Source organism: Stegastes partitus, unplaced genomic scaffold (assembly GCF_000690725.1).
Source record: "Stegastes partitus isolate 25-593 unplaced genomic scaffold, Stegastes_partitus-1.0.2 Scaffold1536, whole genome shotgun sequence".
In the NCBI taxonomy this organism is placed as follows: domain Eukaryota; kingdom Metazoa; phylum Chordata; class Actinopteri; family Pomacentridae; genus Stegastes; species Stegastes partitus.
This window is the reverse complement of record NW_007579267.1, coordinates 152,984-168,396: the sequence shown is the minus strand read 5'-3', so window position 1 is coordinate 168,396 and position 15,413 is coordinate 152,984. Positions and strand designations below refer to the sequence as shown.

General features: G+C 42.6%; 1 protein-coding gene across 1 annotated transcript in view; it reads right to left on the bottom strand.

Moving 5' to 3' along the window:
* LOC103371172 (melanopsin-A-like) overlaps positions 1-15,413 on the bottom strand; it is a 40,555-nt gene that overhangs the window by 9,117 nt on the left and 16,025 nt on the right. Inside the window, exons 5-9 of the mRNA XM_008300408.1 lie at positions 14,451-14,622; positions 13,913-14,077; positions 10,319-10,426; positions 5,053-5,224; positions 4,746-4,937 (exon numbers count right to left, since the gene is read on the bottom strand). Coding sequence (XP_008298630.1) covers positions 4,746-4,937; positions 5,053-5,224; positions 10,319-10,426; positions 13,913-14,077; positions 14,451-14,622 — 809 coding nt within the window. The remainder of the gene's footprint in view (positions 1-4,745; positions 4,938-5,052; positions 5,225-10,318; positions 10,427-13,912; positions 14,078-14,450; positions 14,623-15,413) is intronic.

The window sequence follows — 15,413 nt, the reverse complement described above, 5'->3', positions numbered from 1 at the left end:
CTGTCTTGATTTGCCTTCATGTTCTTTGAAAGAGTTGATTGTCTGATTGTTGGTTTGTTTTGGAGGAAGGTGGAAAAAGTTTCACCAGCGTTCAGTGAACCAGTCCATCAGGAGGCTTTGTCCCACTTAACAGCCATGTAGCTAACAGCAATAGGAATGGAGTTTCTCTGACTTTCTTTCAGGGATCCACATGAAACAGTTCATAAATTACAACTCTGGTCAGCTTACCCCGGCACGAGATGTTTTACAAGTGAAATGTGTTAATTAGTGAACTTTGGAGGTGCTAATGAACGGATTTTGCTATATTTGGACAGAACCACGTTGGGTGTTTTCACTTGTTTCCAGCCTGGGTGTTCAGCTAAGCCAAGCGACTGCAGGTTGTAGATTCATATTTACTAAACAGATTTACAGCAAGAGTAATGTTGAGCTTCTCCTCGGAGAAAATATCAAACTATTCCTTTATTATAAGCACTTCACGGGACCCTAGAAGTACAAAAATAATATCAGTGATTGAAATGAAAAGAGTTTAAACAACTAAAAACGGCAAAAAGCTCAAAATAAAGAGGTTAAAGTACATTTCCTGGCATTTTATGCTGCCGATTGAAAACGGCACCGTTTAAGGGACACACATTGGTATATGTTATAGATAGAATGACTGTACATCATCTGATATGCAGCGATGGAAGCAGATGGAGGTCAGAGGCTCCTACAGAATCCGCCGTCTTCCTCCTGCCAACAAGTGCGGCACAGGTCACATCATGCAAGCTGTGGATTAAGTCGTAAAGTCCCAGATTACTGGATTAGTGTTTGAACTCTCTGTAATGGAGTCTTCAGTGAACCTGACCTGCCTGGCAGCGCGCCTGCTCGCATGTGTGCATACATGTGGGTTACTCGTGTTTTGTCTGTCCACTAAGATGATTACGGGGAGACGGAAATGCTCCATATTTTCGGATGTCCCACATTGACCCGCCGCTCTCCAGAGGCCCGACAGCTCGGCGGTTTGGGACGTGAACGGAACAAGAAGTGTGCTTTATGGACGCTTTACAACGCAGTAGACAAAACTGTCTGAGGAAGAAGTGACGACCTGGTAATTAATGAATCATTAATGAATAACTCAAGGACTTTCCATCCATCATCTCTACACCTTAACCCTCACTAGGGGGGCTGGAGCGTATCCCAGCTGACTCAGGGTGAAGGCAGGTTCAGGTAACCAGTCTATCACAGGGCTACACTTAGAGACAGACAACCAAGCACACTCACATTCACACCTACGGACAATTTACAATCACCAATTAACCTCAACATGTTTCTGGATTTGTGGGAGGAAGTAAATAAGTGTTTAATTATTTGCTTTTTCTTGTGTCGTCTCCGGTTTGTTATTAAAATATTACCGGCAAGTGGAACACCTACAACTACATATACGAACCACACTAGGAGAGGAATTTTTGGAAATAAGTTTATTTCCTTTCTTGCTGGGAGCTGCATGAAACGGTTAACACATTACAAAGCTCCAGTCGGCAGCTGGTCAGCTTAGCCCGGCGCATATTTCACAAGTAAAATGTGTTAATTAGTGAACTTTGGAGGCGGTAATAAGCTGATTTTGCTGTATTTGAGCAGAACCGTGCCAGGTGTTCCCAGTCTTTAAGCTCAGCTGAGTTCGTTATTGAGGAATAAATTGTTAAATGCTTTCTATCAACTGGTTTCTTCATTTTACTTCAGGGTCACGGTTAAACAATAATAATAATAATAGTAAAATACTTAATGACTACTCTGTATGCTGTGAACCTGCCAAGTCTGGAGGGAAATCATCAACCGTCCTGCTGTCAGAGGTCAGGCCTGAGGCTCCCGCTGGCCGCAAGAAAAGGTAAAACAGTGCTGCTCACACCGCGACCCTGGGAAACGCTCCCTCAACAACTGCTCCACTTTCAAGCGGCTAACCGCGGCCCGGCAGCGGAGCCGGACCGGAGATAATGACAGGTGTTGTTGCTGTGGGCGAGTCCGCCGAGTCAGCCGAGGCGAAGACGATCCGCTCGCTCGGCGTCAACAACCGAGCTCGAGAGGAGGCAGACAAGGTCAAGACGAGGCCCTGCAGCCAGAGCGGCGTCTCCTGAGGAGGCGCTGGGCAAAAGAGCAGCTGATGAATAAAATCAATTTCTGTTTACTGCATTATAAAGCGCTGCTTTGTTCACCGTCCCTTCATATGCAAATATGTTCAAATGGCACAAACATTAGAAGTGCTGCAGCCTTTTTAAAGCGCTTCTTAAACCTCTTTAAACCTACTGTACGTGTAGCAGCCTGTTTCTACTTGTTTCAGTGCGCTGAACTGTTGTATTATTCCTCTAAAGGCCTTCATCTTACATCTAGAACTTTGATGCTCGTTGCAGAAAATGGGGCAAACTCATCACCGCACATGTGATCAATCGTGTTTTCAGCAGAGCCACAGTTTAGCGTATCGAACCGCTAACGGGAGAGAAAACAAAGGTTATCGTTCACGTCACCCGGCTGCTGAATTGGACGCGGATTACGAAGCGTGAACGAACATCTGATGCGAAAAAGACTTTGAGCACGGCATGAAGCGACGCTGTGTTCTCCACGTCAGAAAGGTCAGTGAACTCCTGTAAGATTAGGGATCGAGTTTTAGTCCAGCGATGTTGAGTTTCTATTATTACAAAGTCAAATCTGAGGCTTTTATTGAGATAAATGGTGATTAAATATGTAAAAGTCTGTGTTTAACTCGTCTGTCACCGTGTTAGTTGCAGAATTAGCATTAATCAGTGATACCGTGATAAGTAACCAGCGTTTTTTTGTCGTTTTAATCGGTGAAAGCATCAATCAGACATGAATGTTGAGCTCACTGCGATATTATTTGAATATTAAGGGGAAAAAAAGCCGCATTTCGAGACAGTCTGTCAACTTGTTCACATGGAAACGCCACAACTAGCTGGTGTGAATGTTCGATTGTGCATTTTATCTATAATAGCAGAAACTACACGCAGTCCAAACCAGCTAATAACAGTAGATTGATGAATAACTGAGTGTTTTTTGTGCGTTTCTTGCTGCGGTTTACTCCCACCCTGACCTGAGCCACTCCAGTGATGTAATAACCAGGTGAACTAACCCACCTGTGACCTCCAGGCCTGTCAAGGTGTGAGCGAATCCACAGAGGTGAAGACTTCTGGACGGTTTGCTGCCTTTGGCTTGATCTCGGCGACTTCGCAGTCCATTAAGTGTCCATTAGAGACTAGTCTGTCGAACTCTGAACTTTTTGCAGCCGTGCATCCAGCTTTCTGACTGAAAATACTGTTTTTATGTTGGTTTGAATGTTTAGTTTCACTTCTAAATATGTTAATTATTCCACCAACAGAAGGCTCATCTCATCTTTAGCAGTCACTTGTTCTTTATGGAACCTTAACTTCTGTGACTTAAAATGCAAACAGCTTTCAGAGCGGTAACCGGACTCTGGATGTGATGCTGGAACGCCGGAATCACAAAGCCGAGCCGGAGATATTTACAGGGAGGCCGCGGCAAGCAAAAACCTCATTGAATTACACGCTAAGGAATCCTGCTCATAACTGCGAGGATTTTAACGGGGGCTCTGACCAGCGTGACCTCATACAGCCGCATGCCTCGACGTACCAAACATAAACATGACGTCTGTTGGCTTTAACAGGACTCCAAAACAACATGAGCTCACGTCTCGGATTTAAAGGAGGAGGATTTAGATCAGCTATGACACAACCAGCAAAAAAAACCCCGTCAGAAACACCATAAAACTACTGCAATTGAACTTTCATTGTAGTCTGACAACACCTATCTGACAGTTAGAGTAATGAAGTTAGAACTGGGTGACTTTCAAATTGCACAGTTCAAGTGTTTAACCCTCCGAACCCCAAAGCGTTGTCACATTTTTACTCAGCGAGGCCTCGCTTTTCACTGCAACATAAAGTCCTGCACCTCTTTAGAAGCAGCACGACTGTGGCCGGACGTAGAGGGAACTCAGAAATGTCTTTTGTGCAGTATGACGCAGTGATAGTGTCATACTGTGTCTAACCGGTAAAAAAGAAAACGTGAGTGTCTGTTTCACCATGCTGAATGCATCTTCCAACAGGTTGCTGCTCTGTACACCACTTCTGAGCCATGCTGCATTTATTTTATTTTATTTTCATGTATTAATTTCCCAGAAGCCCCTGCTAAAAGTCAGGCCGCTTTAGCTGCAGCCGACCAATAGCATGCGGGCCCTCCCCCCTCTCAGCCAATAGAGACAATTGAATTTCCCTTCTGGGATAAATAAAGTATTTTTCATTTCATTTCATTTTAGCGATAAAGCTTCATTTCTCTGATTTGTTTCATGCTGCAGTTCAAATGAAAACTCACAGAATTTTTGTAATTTGCCTGTTGGTCACAGCAGAGTCAGTCATGGCTTCGTAGTTGCGCCGAGGAGCCCAGAATTTTTTGTTTTTTACAGAATCTGGCTAAAACAAATGGTTTGTTTTTAAATGGAGCATGCACAATATGGCGACTTTGATTAAATCTCACAATTTTAAGCCTAAATTTGGATCGTTTTCATTACAGCTTTTCAAAGACGATTAACTTAAGTTGAAAATCCAACAATTCTACGTGTTTTTATTAGTCACATGACTTTCAGACCTCCTGGTGTGTTTTGGGGTTCAGAGGGTTAAAGCATGAGTACATATTAAAGTATGTAATTAACAGTACGCTGGGAAACATCTGATCTTTGTACTCACAGTGATATGAGAAAGGTGGCACACGGCCGGGTCGGTGGAGTTGTGGGCGGCGGCTCGCTCGAACTCTCCCGCGACGTGACCTCTGACCTTTGACCTCTGGCTGCTGTGGCGCACCTGTTTGGCGTCGCCGGACACCTGACGGCTGACGGGCGTTTGGGACGAGCAGTCCTCCTCCGTGTCCGAGAAGTGGGCCTGAGACAAACCCCCCGACACGCCAGGCGGAAATCAACAACTCGGTAATCCAGAGGTGTTTGTCGAACGGAGCGTAAGACAGACACATACCAGACTAGACATGAGGGACACTCACTGATTCGCTCTCGGACTGCGAGGAGTTGCGGGGCTTGCTGTGGCCTTTGCACTCCGACTGGCTGGTGAGGGTCGATCGGCGGGTCGACTGGAAGCTGCTGCTGCTGAAGCGGTCTCTGCCGGTGATGCACAGCAGCACCCCGAGGTAGGGAATGTACTTGCTGATCGCTGACCTGAGGGAGGGAAGCGTTTGGATTCATAATCAAATCGATTTTATTAACGAACATCTGGATGCCGAGCAGAGTTTGACTAATGTCCACTTTTAATGAGGATGCAGCAGAGTGCACAGGGATTCTGAAAACACTAGATGTTTATAGTTATTCTAAAAAAATATGAGGAAGAAAACAAAGAAAAGTCCCGTCAGCCAGCTGGTTCACAGATTCAGCTAGAATCTAGTGACTAGATTTATAGTTTTCTGAACATTTTCTGAAATGCTTTGGAGGCAGTTCTACTTCACTTCAGTATTTTCACTCTTTTGCTATTTTATTGTCAGTATTTTTAGATTTAGAATAATAATTCACTACTATTGTTATCTCAATTCAGAGGCAAATATTGCAGCTCTTATTCCACTGTTCTACGACTTTATGCAATAATTTTAGTTTCTAGTTACAGCCGTGACTCGATGATCCGACACTGAATGTAAAACCTTCTTTTATGTCGGATAGCAAGGCTGTGGGATTGTTCAGTCAGATAATACGCCGTCATCCTGATTGGTGACATAAAACGTCATGTCGGAGTCAGAATCCAAGGCTGTCGTTATGTTAAGGCTGTTTTTAATGGGTTTCGTTCGTTTTTCCTAAAAAACTGTTGGATAGCAAGGTTTAGGATTGTTAAGGGTCAGATTACCAAGTCATGATTGTACTTCGCTGATTCAGATTAATCACTGAAAAATGTAATCAGCTGCTAAATTGTGATGTTTTATTCTATGGTAGGTTAACCCTTACTTTGCCCCAACAGGTTTCTGGGCATTTTTGCTCCTGTCACCTTTTAACTCACTGCAACATAAAGTCTTGAACGTCTAAGGAAACATCATGACCAGAAGCAAAGAGAACTCAGAAATGTCTTATTTTGCATTATAGCACTGCTACAATGGCATTAATCATAGAAAATGAACAAACAAATGTTGATTTTCAGGGGTTTTTTTTTCACATGAATCTTGGTTGCAGCTGAGTCACTTATGGCTTATTTTCATTTTTTACAGAATCTGGTGCAAACTTTTTTATTTTAATTTTTTTAGCAAATTTTTAAATGAGATAAACAGAATAAAGTCATTTCAATAAAATGTCACGATTTAAAGTTCAGGTTTGGTGAAGTTTTGCCGTCACATCACAGAGGAGCAGTTCAAGAAAAGTCAAAAAATTGAATTATTCGTTCAGTTGTTATAATTTCTGGTGATGGCAAATGATGAAATTTTGGCAATTATTTTTTTTTTAAATGATAACATTTTTTTTGCCGGTTAATCTTGGGGTTCAGAGGGTTAAAATGAGGCAAGCTAACGTGACTTTAGTGTTCCTGGGGGACAAAGTTCTTATAATTAGTTCCATTTTCACCACCTCTGATATTAAAATGAATTTATTAATGAATCAATAATTCTAATCCAGTAATTCTTTAACAACGATACATGTATTAACAAATTAAAGTTAGATTTTACTTACATTTTGCTATTGTTTAATTGTACTTATTATTTGTTAGGATTTTTCTTTAAAAACAAAAAACAAAAACAGGACCTGAGTACAAATTTCGTACCACAAACATGTGAATGTGAACTGACATTACAAATAAAGTTCCTTGAATCCTTGAAATCGGCTATTCCTCATGATAAGTATCTGTACTTTTGGTAAGTTAATGTAAAATTTTGATGCCTATATATTCCACTGACAGTANTACACTAACAGAGCCATTGTTCTTTTCACTTAATAGAAAGATTTTCGTGCTGAATTGAGGCTTAAATAATTTGTCAACAAAAACAAAGCAAGAGCTGTCAGCAAGTTTTAGACGCTGCAGAGAGCTGAGCTGAATAAGAATTAGTCCACAAAATTTAAATGTTGTTGTCATTTTCATTATTAAAATACAAAAATAAAAGATCAATCACATGGAAAAATACTTTTATGACACCTCCACATTCACAAAATAAGAACCCAAACCTCCAGATGAGTGTTTATAAAATCCTTCGGTAGTCTCAGGTGGAGTCTGTCTTATTTAAAACTCTGACATCTGTACGGTCTGGGGTTCTGTTTTGCTGTTGAACCGTGTGGCGTCATCACGCCGAGATCTAAAGAGCTTTCCGAGGCTTTCGGTAAAAAGGTTGTGGATTTAAAAAAGATAAAGCACCTGAGAGAAATCACTCCAGTGTAAGAAAAACCGTGTAGAAGTGAAGTAAATTTCAAACAGCTGTCAGTTTGTCTAAGACTGGTTGTTCCTGTGAATTCAGCCCAAGAGCAGACTGTCTGATGTGGAGGGGAAAAAAAGAGTCTCCAAACATCGTATTACAGGGTCTGAAGGTAACTCGCAGCTGTTGGTGTCAAAGAGATCGCACAAATTTGATCTGCATGGGAGGCGTGCCAGGAAAAAAAGCCATCGCTATCCAAAAAGAACATTAGACGAACGTACAGAACAATGCGCTGTGGACGGACAAATCTGTAGGAGCTGACATGTTTGGAGCAGGAGAAGCTCGCACCAGCTTGGAAGCATGATGGCGTTTCCACTGCATTACTACACATGATATGGTTGGAGGTTGCTCCGCTGCCTCGGGGTCACTGCTGAAGTCTGCATCGTATGAAAGAGCGCTTCGAGATAATGTGATCATCCGTCTGAAAGTTGACTCTGAACTGGAATTTTTCAGCAGGAAAATAATCCGAAGCACACTCGCAAAATCCACCGAGGAATTACGGAGTTACTGAAGGTTACCAATTAGGAAGGGTTATGGAGTGGCCCGGTCAAAGCACAGATCTGAATCTCAATTGAAGTGTTGTGGGGTGATTAGAAATGGGTGGTGCGTTTAAGAAAACCTCTAAGAATCTTGTAAAATGACAGAAAGCACTGATGCAAAACATCTACAAGAAGATATGTCTGCTCACTAGCTTCTGATACCCATAAAACAATAATGCATCTACTCATGTTTTTTGTTTAATAAATGACTGATAAAGCTCATTTTCCTCGTGTTGTTCGAGTATCTGTTTGGACATGTGCCGGGAAGCCTCCGCTCACCGTGGGTGGCTTCTCCACGTTGAATGAAACAAGCAGGAAAATTGCAATTATTCCCTCCTTCACCCGACACTAACGCAGTGAATGGAAGAATATACGTATATGTTGTTACAGGGGGGGAAAAGAATTAAAGCATAATACAACCTGATCATGAAAAACAGGCCTGAACGGTGGAGTGGTGATGCTATAAATGGGTGAAATCAGCCGCTGAAGTATAAATCAAAACGTGTGGCGTATGCATGTGCAGCAGGACGGTCATTAACCGACACATTCATCTGAACAGCCTCGGTGCAGCCGAGAGTCAAAGAAAAGTACATCGACTGCTGAGCAACTTTATAAAAAAGATTGGGAAAAAAGATTATTTAGCAGTTGTAAAATGACCACAAACTGAAAAGGACTTTAATCCAATATACAGTTAAGGCCAAATTTTCATTTCCAGTGACTTCTTATTTCACCAATATGATTTTCTTCTTTAACTGAAAATGGCATAAACAAGAAAGAAACGATGGTGAGACATCTACTTGCTAAGTCCAGACTTATTTATACCCTTTAAAATTGTTGGATTTCTTTAAGAAAATCCAACTTCTACACCATTGTAATTGGCCCTGATTTCTACCGAGCATTGCAGCCCGCTACAAACTGATGCTCTTGTCAGTTACTGGTAAAGTGCAAATCACGGCTGAAACCAAAGAGCTTACTGAGCTGCTATTAGGGTCCCTCACCGAGAGGAAGCTCGCCATTGTGGCTGCTCACCAGGCGGGGAAAGGCTCAATAAGCTATATATAAGTGTTTTGAAGTGCACGTAGCTACAATGCAAAGCATAATAGAAAAGCACAAGGAGTTCCAAACGGAGGAACAGGAAGACAAAATGATCCGTGCGCTGGCAAGAATGTTAATGCGGTGGTGGTTAAGAGACAGAAAGCCTCCATGGATCACCGCCATCGTGATGAATCTGAGCAATTCTGGTACCAACATCTCAAGGCGGACACTCGAGCAGACGCTGAACAAGGCCGGTTTTCATGAACACTGACCAAGGAGGACTCCAATTCTTCAAGACAAGCACATAAATGCTAACCGAGCCCTTCGCAAAAGCCCGCCTGGACAATGATGAAAGCTTTTGGTAATCAGTTCTGTGGTCAGATGAGATGAAAAAAGCTGGGACACGTGGACAACCTGAGGAACACCATCCCTGCGGTCAAGTGTGATGTTTTTCAGCAACCTTGTCAAAGCAAACAGCATCATGACAAAAGAGTTTAAGACCTAACATCAGGCAGGCTGCTGGGAAACTTGGCTTTGGGCAGCATTGGACCCTCCAGCAAGACAAAGATCTAAAAAAATGGAGCCAAAGTGGTGAAGAAATGGTTGACAGGAAACAGTACCAACGTTTTGGAGGAAGAGGAGTGCATCAAAACCCCAGTGGAGACATTCAGGAAGCTTGTTGGCAATTATAAATAAATGTTTTACCAGTAAACATTTAGAAAGACAGGAATAATTTTACATATGGTATAAATACCATCATTAACATCTGCGTCTTACATCTTTTGTCACTTGCTTATGTCAACATCCAGCCAGGAGAAAACTATTGGTAAAAAAGAAAACAAGTATAAACCAGGATGGTATGAATAATTTAGGGTTGGAACAACCTGGCAACCCGTTCAAAATAAGTTCTGCCCACAAATATAGAAAGTGCAAATTTGACTCACTCTCAGACCAAAATAGAATTCAATATTTGCTCGGGGAGATAACTGCCATCTCCACGGAGGCAGCGACACTGGTTGGAGCCTCGGGAGAAAGTAAAGGAACAACTCAGGGAACTTTCCTGGGGAACTTCAACTTTTCTCAAACTGTGAAATGATTTTTTTTTCACTGTCACCGTTATACTTGGCTCCCAAACCTCCCCTACTGTGACAACAATAGTAGATAATAGACAACAACACTCTGAATTATTACATATGACTCCTTCTATAACACCTGCTTTGGCATTGCTATAGTGTTCTGTGAAAGCAAGAACAAACACCATTTGTTTAAGCTGCTGCTAATGAGTTCTTGCATGTACGTCCTACCTGTATTTGGGATGTGTGATGGCGTAGATGATGGGGTTGTGGATGGCAGACGCTTTGGCGATCACAGCAGGAACAGAGTTCATGTAAGGAGTCAACAAGTCAGCGTACCTGCAAAAAAAAAACAGACAGATGAGATACAGATAGAATAAAAACACATTAACGTGACGAGGGCATCGGTGCGGGTAATCCATAATGCAGGATTACCGGAGAGACACACGAGTGGGACACAAGATCGCACTCGTACTGAACGCTGGATTCACGTTCTTGTTTAAAGATCGTACAAAACAAGCACTTGACATTTATGGGAAACATCCTCAGCGCTGATTTATGCTGCGGCAGAAGGTCTAGCGAGCAATAAAGTCATTACGAATTCCGTCTGCAGTTTCTTTTTGTTCATCCTGTCAAATCAAACGTCTTCTCTCTCTCCGTAAATTACAGCCCATTAGTTTACAATTAGCATCGTCTGATATCCTGACAGCGGCGCTCGCTTTTGGATAAAGGATGGAACACCGCCGTGTCGTAAAATGCTAGTTTTGCACATTTGGGTTGTTTCACTTATAATTAACCAGCAAACCGACAATAATGTGACGATGGATGCAAATGAAATCATATTTTAATGATCCCCAAGCTGCCAATAGGCTTAATCAGAATGAATGAAAGGTCTGTGAATCGTTCAGATTAACAAAGACGCTGATTCTAGAATAAAAAAACATGTACCTGCTATTCATTGGCAGGTAGGGAAGCCGAGACCGGTCGTTTTCCGCTACTGTTCTTTCTTCGCCGTTTTCTCGAGATAACGAGATAATTGGTGTTTGTGTTTGCCCGCTTGTGCCTGGTCCAGGATGGAATCCCAGGTGTGTGGGAGGTCCCACACACCTGGGATTCCATCCTCAGTCACCAGTGGGGGGCCGGAGGACAGACCAGATCGGACACGAGCGCTTCATTGTAAGTTGTCGTGCCCGGTCAGCTGTTCTCATGACACGTCATGTCGGAGTTCCCGGTCAGCTGTCTCACACCAGGAAGTCCGACAACTTCTGATGAAGGCTGAAGTGACAGCCGAAACTGTCAACGGGATAATTATCTCGTTATCTCGAGAAAATGCCGTTTAAAAAAATGTGAGGCCATGACCGCTCTCGACTTCCGTAGGCAGGTGAATAAGAAATGCTGATATTTTACTTTTAATGGACTAATTACACATCCAACAGCAGCATTATCATTTATTTATCTGACATGTTTCTGGACCTGTGCTGCCACTCAGGTTCAACACATCCAGGATATCTTCTAGTTATCTGGTTTCACTAAGTGGTCCCTCGAAGCTCGTTATCAACTCAGTACGTCAACCTGTCGTGGAAATTTATTGCCTCGATGTAACCTGATAGCAAGTTGTTTTGCAAGAACGCATACATACACCCGTAGTGTCTCTGTGTAACCCGATGTTTTAGCTCAAGAGGTCATTCTTAGGCCACGAGGTCCCCGGCAGTGAAGATGCCGTGACCTTCTACTTCCCTGCTTTAGGTATTTCTGATGACTGGCAGCTGCAGGATGCACCTTCCTCTCTTTTCAAGGATCTAATAACGATCTTAGTTCTTTTCAGACAGATACCTCCAGTCACATACGCACTCCCTCACGCTACGTTAGGATTATCCTGTCCACCGAGCTTCAGACCTCACCCTGCAGTTCTCCTGTAAGGCGATTTCTCTTGTGCAGGAAGAAGCAACGATCTCGACCAAGTGTGTTTACTATCTTGTAACCAACAAAAACAACAGAGGCACATATTTCTCACAAGAAGAACAAACTGTAATCCTTAGCAAACACGAGGATTCGAAAAAATATCAAATAAATGCTGCAGCTGAAACAAGGAGAAGCATGCAGACTGTGAATGTAAGATAATAAGCTTATCAACAGCACTGCCTCATATAAGGGCACAGTCTGACTAATTACGGCTGTGCACGAGTAGATGTGGGTTTCTTATGCAAGATGCAATTTAATTATCATTTTTGCGACACAAGTTTGTATAATGAAATTACAGATGCAGTCCTTACATGCTACTCACAGAAAAGACAAATTATTGAAAGAATAAATAAATAACCAAGTAGCCTGACGAAAAAAAATCTATATTCCCATTGTGATGTGGAGGTTGAATTCACTAATCTCACATTCAGCCTCATTGTTATGGCACATAAGACAGTTTTGGCCTTATTCTCTCAGCTGCAACCCTGGCGGTGCTGGGAGCAAGTCAAGAACAAATATTAAAACATCATTCAAACCAGTAAGTAGGCTTACTGCAAATCTTATAAGGTCAACGAGTCCAAGGCTTTAGTGCGGTAATCAGTCTGTGTTTTCTGGTTATGCCGCTGCATGCGAACGCCTACGGAACGATGGAAGTGATTTCGAAATTGCTCGCAGCTCTACAAACTCTCTCAGCTCTCTCAGGCCTTCTCGGAGACCCTCTTAGCATCCATCTTCTACAAATGGGGAGGCCATTATCCGAGAGAATTTAATGATCAGTACGCAGCGTCTTTAATTCGTGTTGATCTGTCGGCTGGAACATAACCTGAAGTTACCTCGCTAACCTCAAATCCTGCTTCACAGCACAGGCCAGTGTTGAATAAACGTCCGCTCTGAGCTCTGTTTTTGCTCCGTTTTTGGTCTCCACCAGCTCCTGAGGAAAATATGTTGGTTTTCAGTTTCCAGAGGCTCCACTGTGTCCAACAGGTAGCAGCTCACTGTGCTTTTCTGCTGTTTTGTGTTGAGCAGGTAGCATATAAAGTGGGTTTTTTGCACATTTTTAAAGTAAAAACAGCCACCTGATGCCGTAAACAACGCAGTGATGGTGGTGAGAGTGAGCCGAAACAGCAAATGTCTGGGATGCAAACCCAAAACAAAGACAGAACAGAGACCGAACAGTGGGCTAAGGTGACATCCTCCGTTGATTTGTAAATACGAGGGATCCTTTTTACATTAAATCAGACATGCGATCAGGGGATAATATAAGCTCGAAGAGGACAGTCGCTTTAATGTATTTTTATCTTCTAAATGCTGCAAGCTGCACAAACAGAATTCTATTTCCCAGACAGGATAGCTCAGACCCAGGGCAACCGTATTTACATGATTAGATACGACCAAAAAAAAACCACGAGAGGATGTTTTTTGTGAATTAGGTGGACTGATGCATTCACTACAAATCTCACAAAATTGCCTCCAGAGAATGCTGAAAAATGCAAGATTAATTCCTCGCTGCAGCCAGAGGCTTCAAGGTTGAGCTTTGAAGCTTTCTACAGATATTCTCCAGTCCTGGAGTTTACTCCTATAGAAAATTTCCATTTTCCAGACGTTCTAAAGCTGCCATTACAGCCCCACCCAGCTTAAAAAAGGGGTGATGGATGAATGACCTTTGGCTGGGGCGGCTTTAATTACGTCTTCAATCGTAAACTAAACTCAGAAGTGCTTTTTTATGACACGAACTCACATGAAATATGGCGCTTTGCCAGTTTTTGGTCCTAATGGAGAGTTTTAGGCATCATTGGAGTGTCAAAAATGTCTTTTTTAGCAGCTGTTGACATAGTACACACACATAAATATACATGCACTTACCCAGCAAACGCAGTGAGGGCTGCACAGGAGTAAGGGGCCCAGGAGATGACAAACAGCAGGATGACGATGAGTGCGATTTTGGCCATCTTCCATTCACTCTTCATTTTATGGAACCTCTTTGCTGAGTCTCTGTTGTTCCCCTCACAGTTGATCTTTGTTATCGCTCTGCCATGCACAGACACCGCAGGTATGAGAGCTGCTGTTGTTTTTAATATAATTAGTAATTATACTGTAAGATAAGTTGTTTTCTTTCCCCCCACTGGAAAGCTTGTTATTCCATCTTTGACAGCTGTGTTAATATATCGTACTCTTCACCTACATTGTCAGCAATGGCTGAACAAGCAGCATTCAGGTTGAGTGAAACATTAGTGGAAATCAATAGAGGAGCCCAGACACATTGTTAATCAACATGACATTGCATCAACACACACGCCGCTCTGACACTCATGTCTATATCATTTGCAAGGGTGTTGGACGACCGAGGACGGCTGCAGGAGAGCGACGAACCGCAAAACGATGTGTGTGTGCGTTTGCCTACCGTGTTGTGTGTCGTATGGCTCTGAAGATGCAGCAGTAGCAGACGATGATGATGGAGAGAGGGATGAAGAAGACGAAGGTGAAAAGCAGCATAGTGTAGGAGCGGACGGAAGGGGTGAACGTCATGTAGTCCCAGGAACAAGACGTCATCAGGCCCTCCGGGACGTAGGCACCTGTGGGAGAACAAACAGCCTTAAGTGGTCGCTTCCCACGCCGTCACGTCTGATGATTCCTGTGCAGCATCCTGGCTTTTCAGAAAAGCCTTGAACTACTTACATTTCAATTCTTTACACTTTTTTTTTTTTTCCTTACGGACTCCTTTAAAGCTCAAGACACTATCACAGGTATGTGTTTAACAAAGTAGTACAGAAACAGATAAATTAAGATGCTTCATGGTTTACAGTAGTGTCACCAGAATCCTGCAAAAACCAACCCTGCACATACAGTAAAACCATCCCTTTAAAATGTTGATTGTTGTGCTTATTAGACAGACAGCAATAATCTATAAAATTTAAATTAGTTAGCTTTAGAGAGCTAGTGTGATTTTTTTTTTTATAGCCTGGACAGAGACAGGTCAACTGTTTCCTCAGTCTTTATGCTAAGCTAAGCTAACTGGCTGCTGGCTGTACCTTCATTTTGAGACACGTCCAGACTAGCATGCCTTAGAAGACCTGCACAGAGGTCAACAGAGACAGCAAAAAAGCTCCATTATCAATGGATATGATAGGCTGTTTATGAGCCAGTGAGGGAGCAAACTTGGTGCATTTGGTGCATGTAAGTGAAACTATCACCCCCTATTGATGAAGTGTTAGTCCTCGGTACGTATCACTTCCATTTTATTGCCCGGGCCTAGTTTGGGAATCCTAAGCTGCCAACAATAACCAAAAAGGCTAAGACTGAAATAAAAAGTAAAACTTTCAATGTCTATAAAACATTTCAGGGCCTGGCCTCCAAAAGTTGCTGA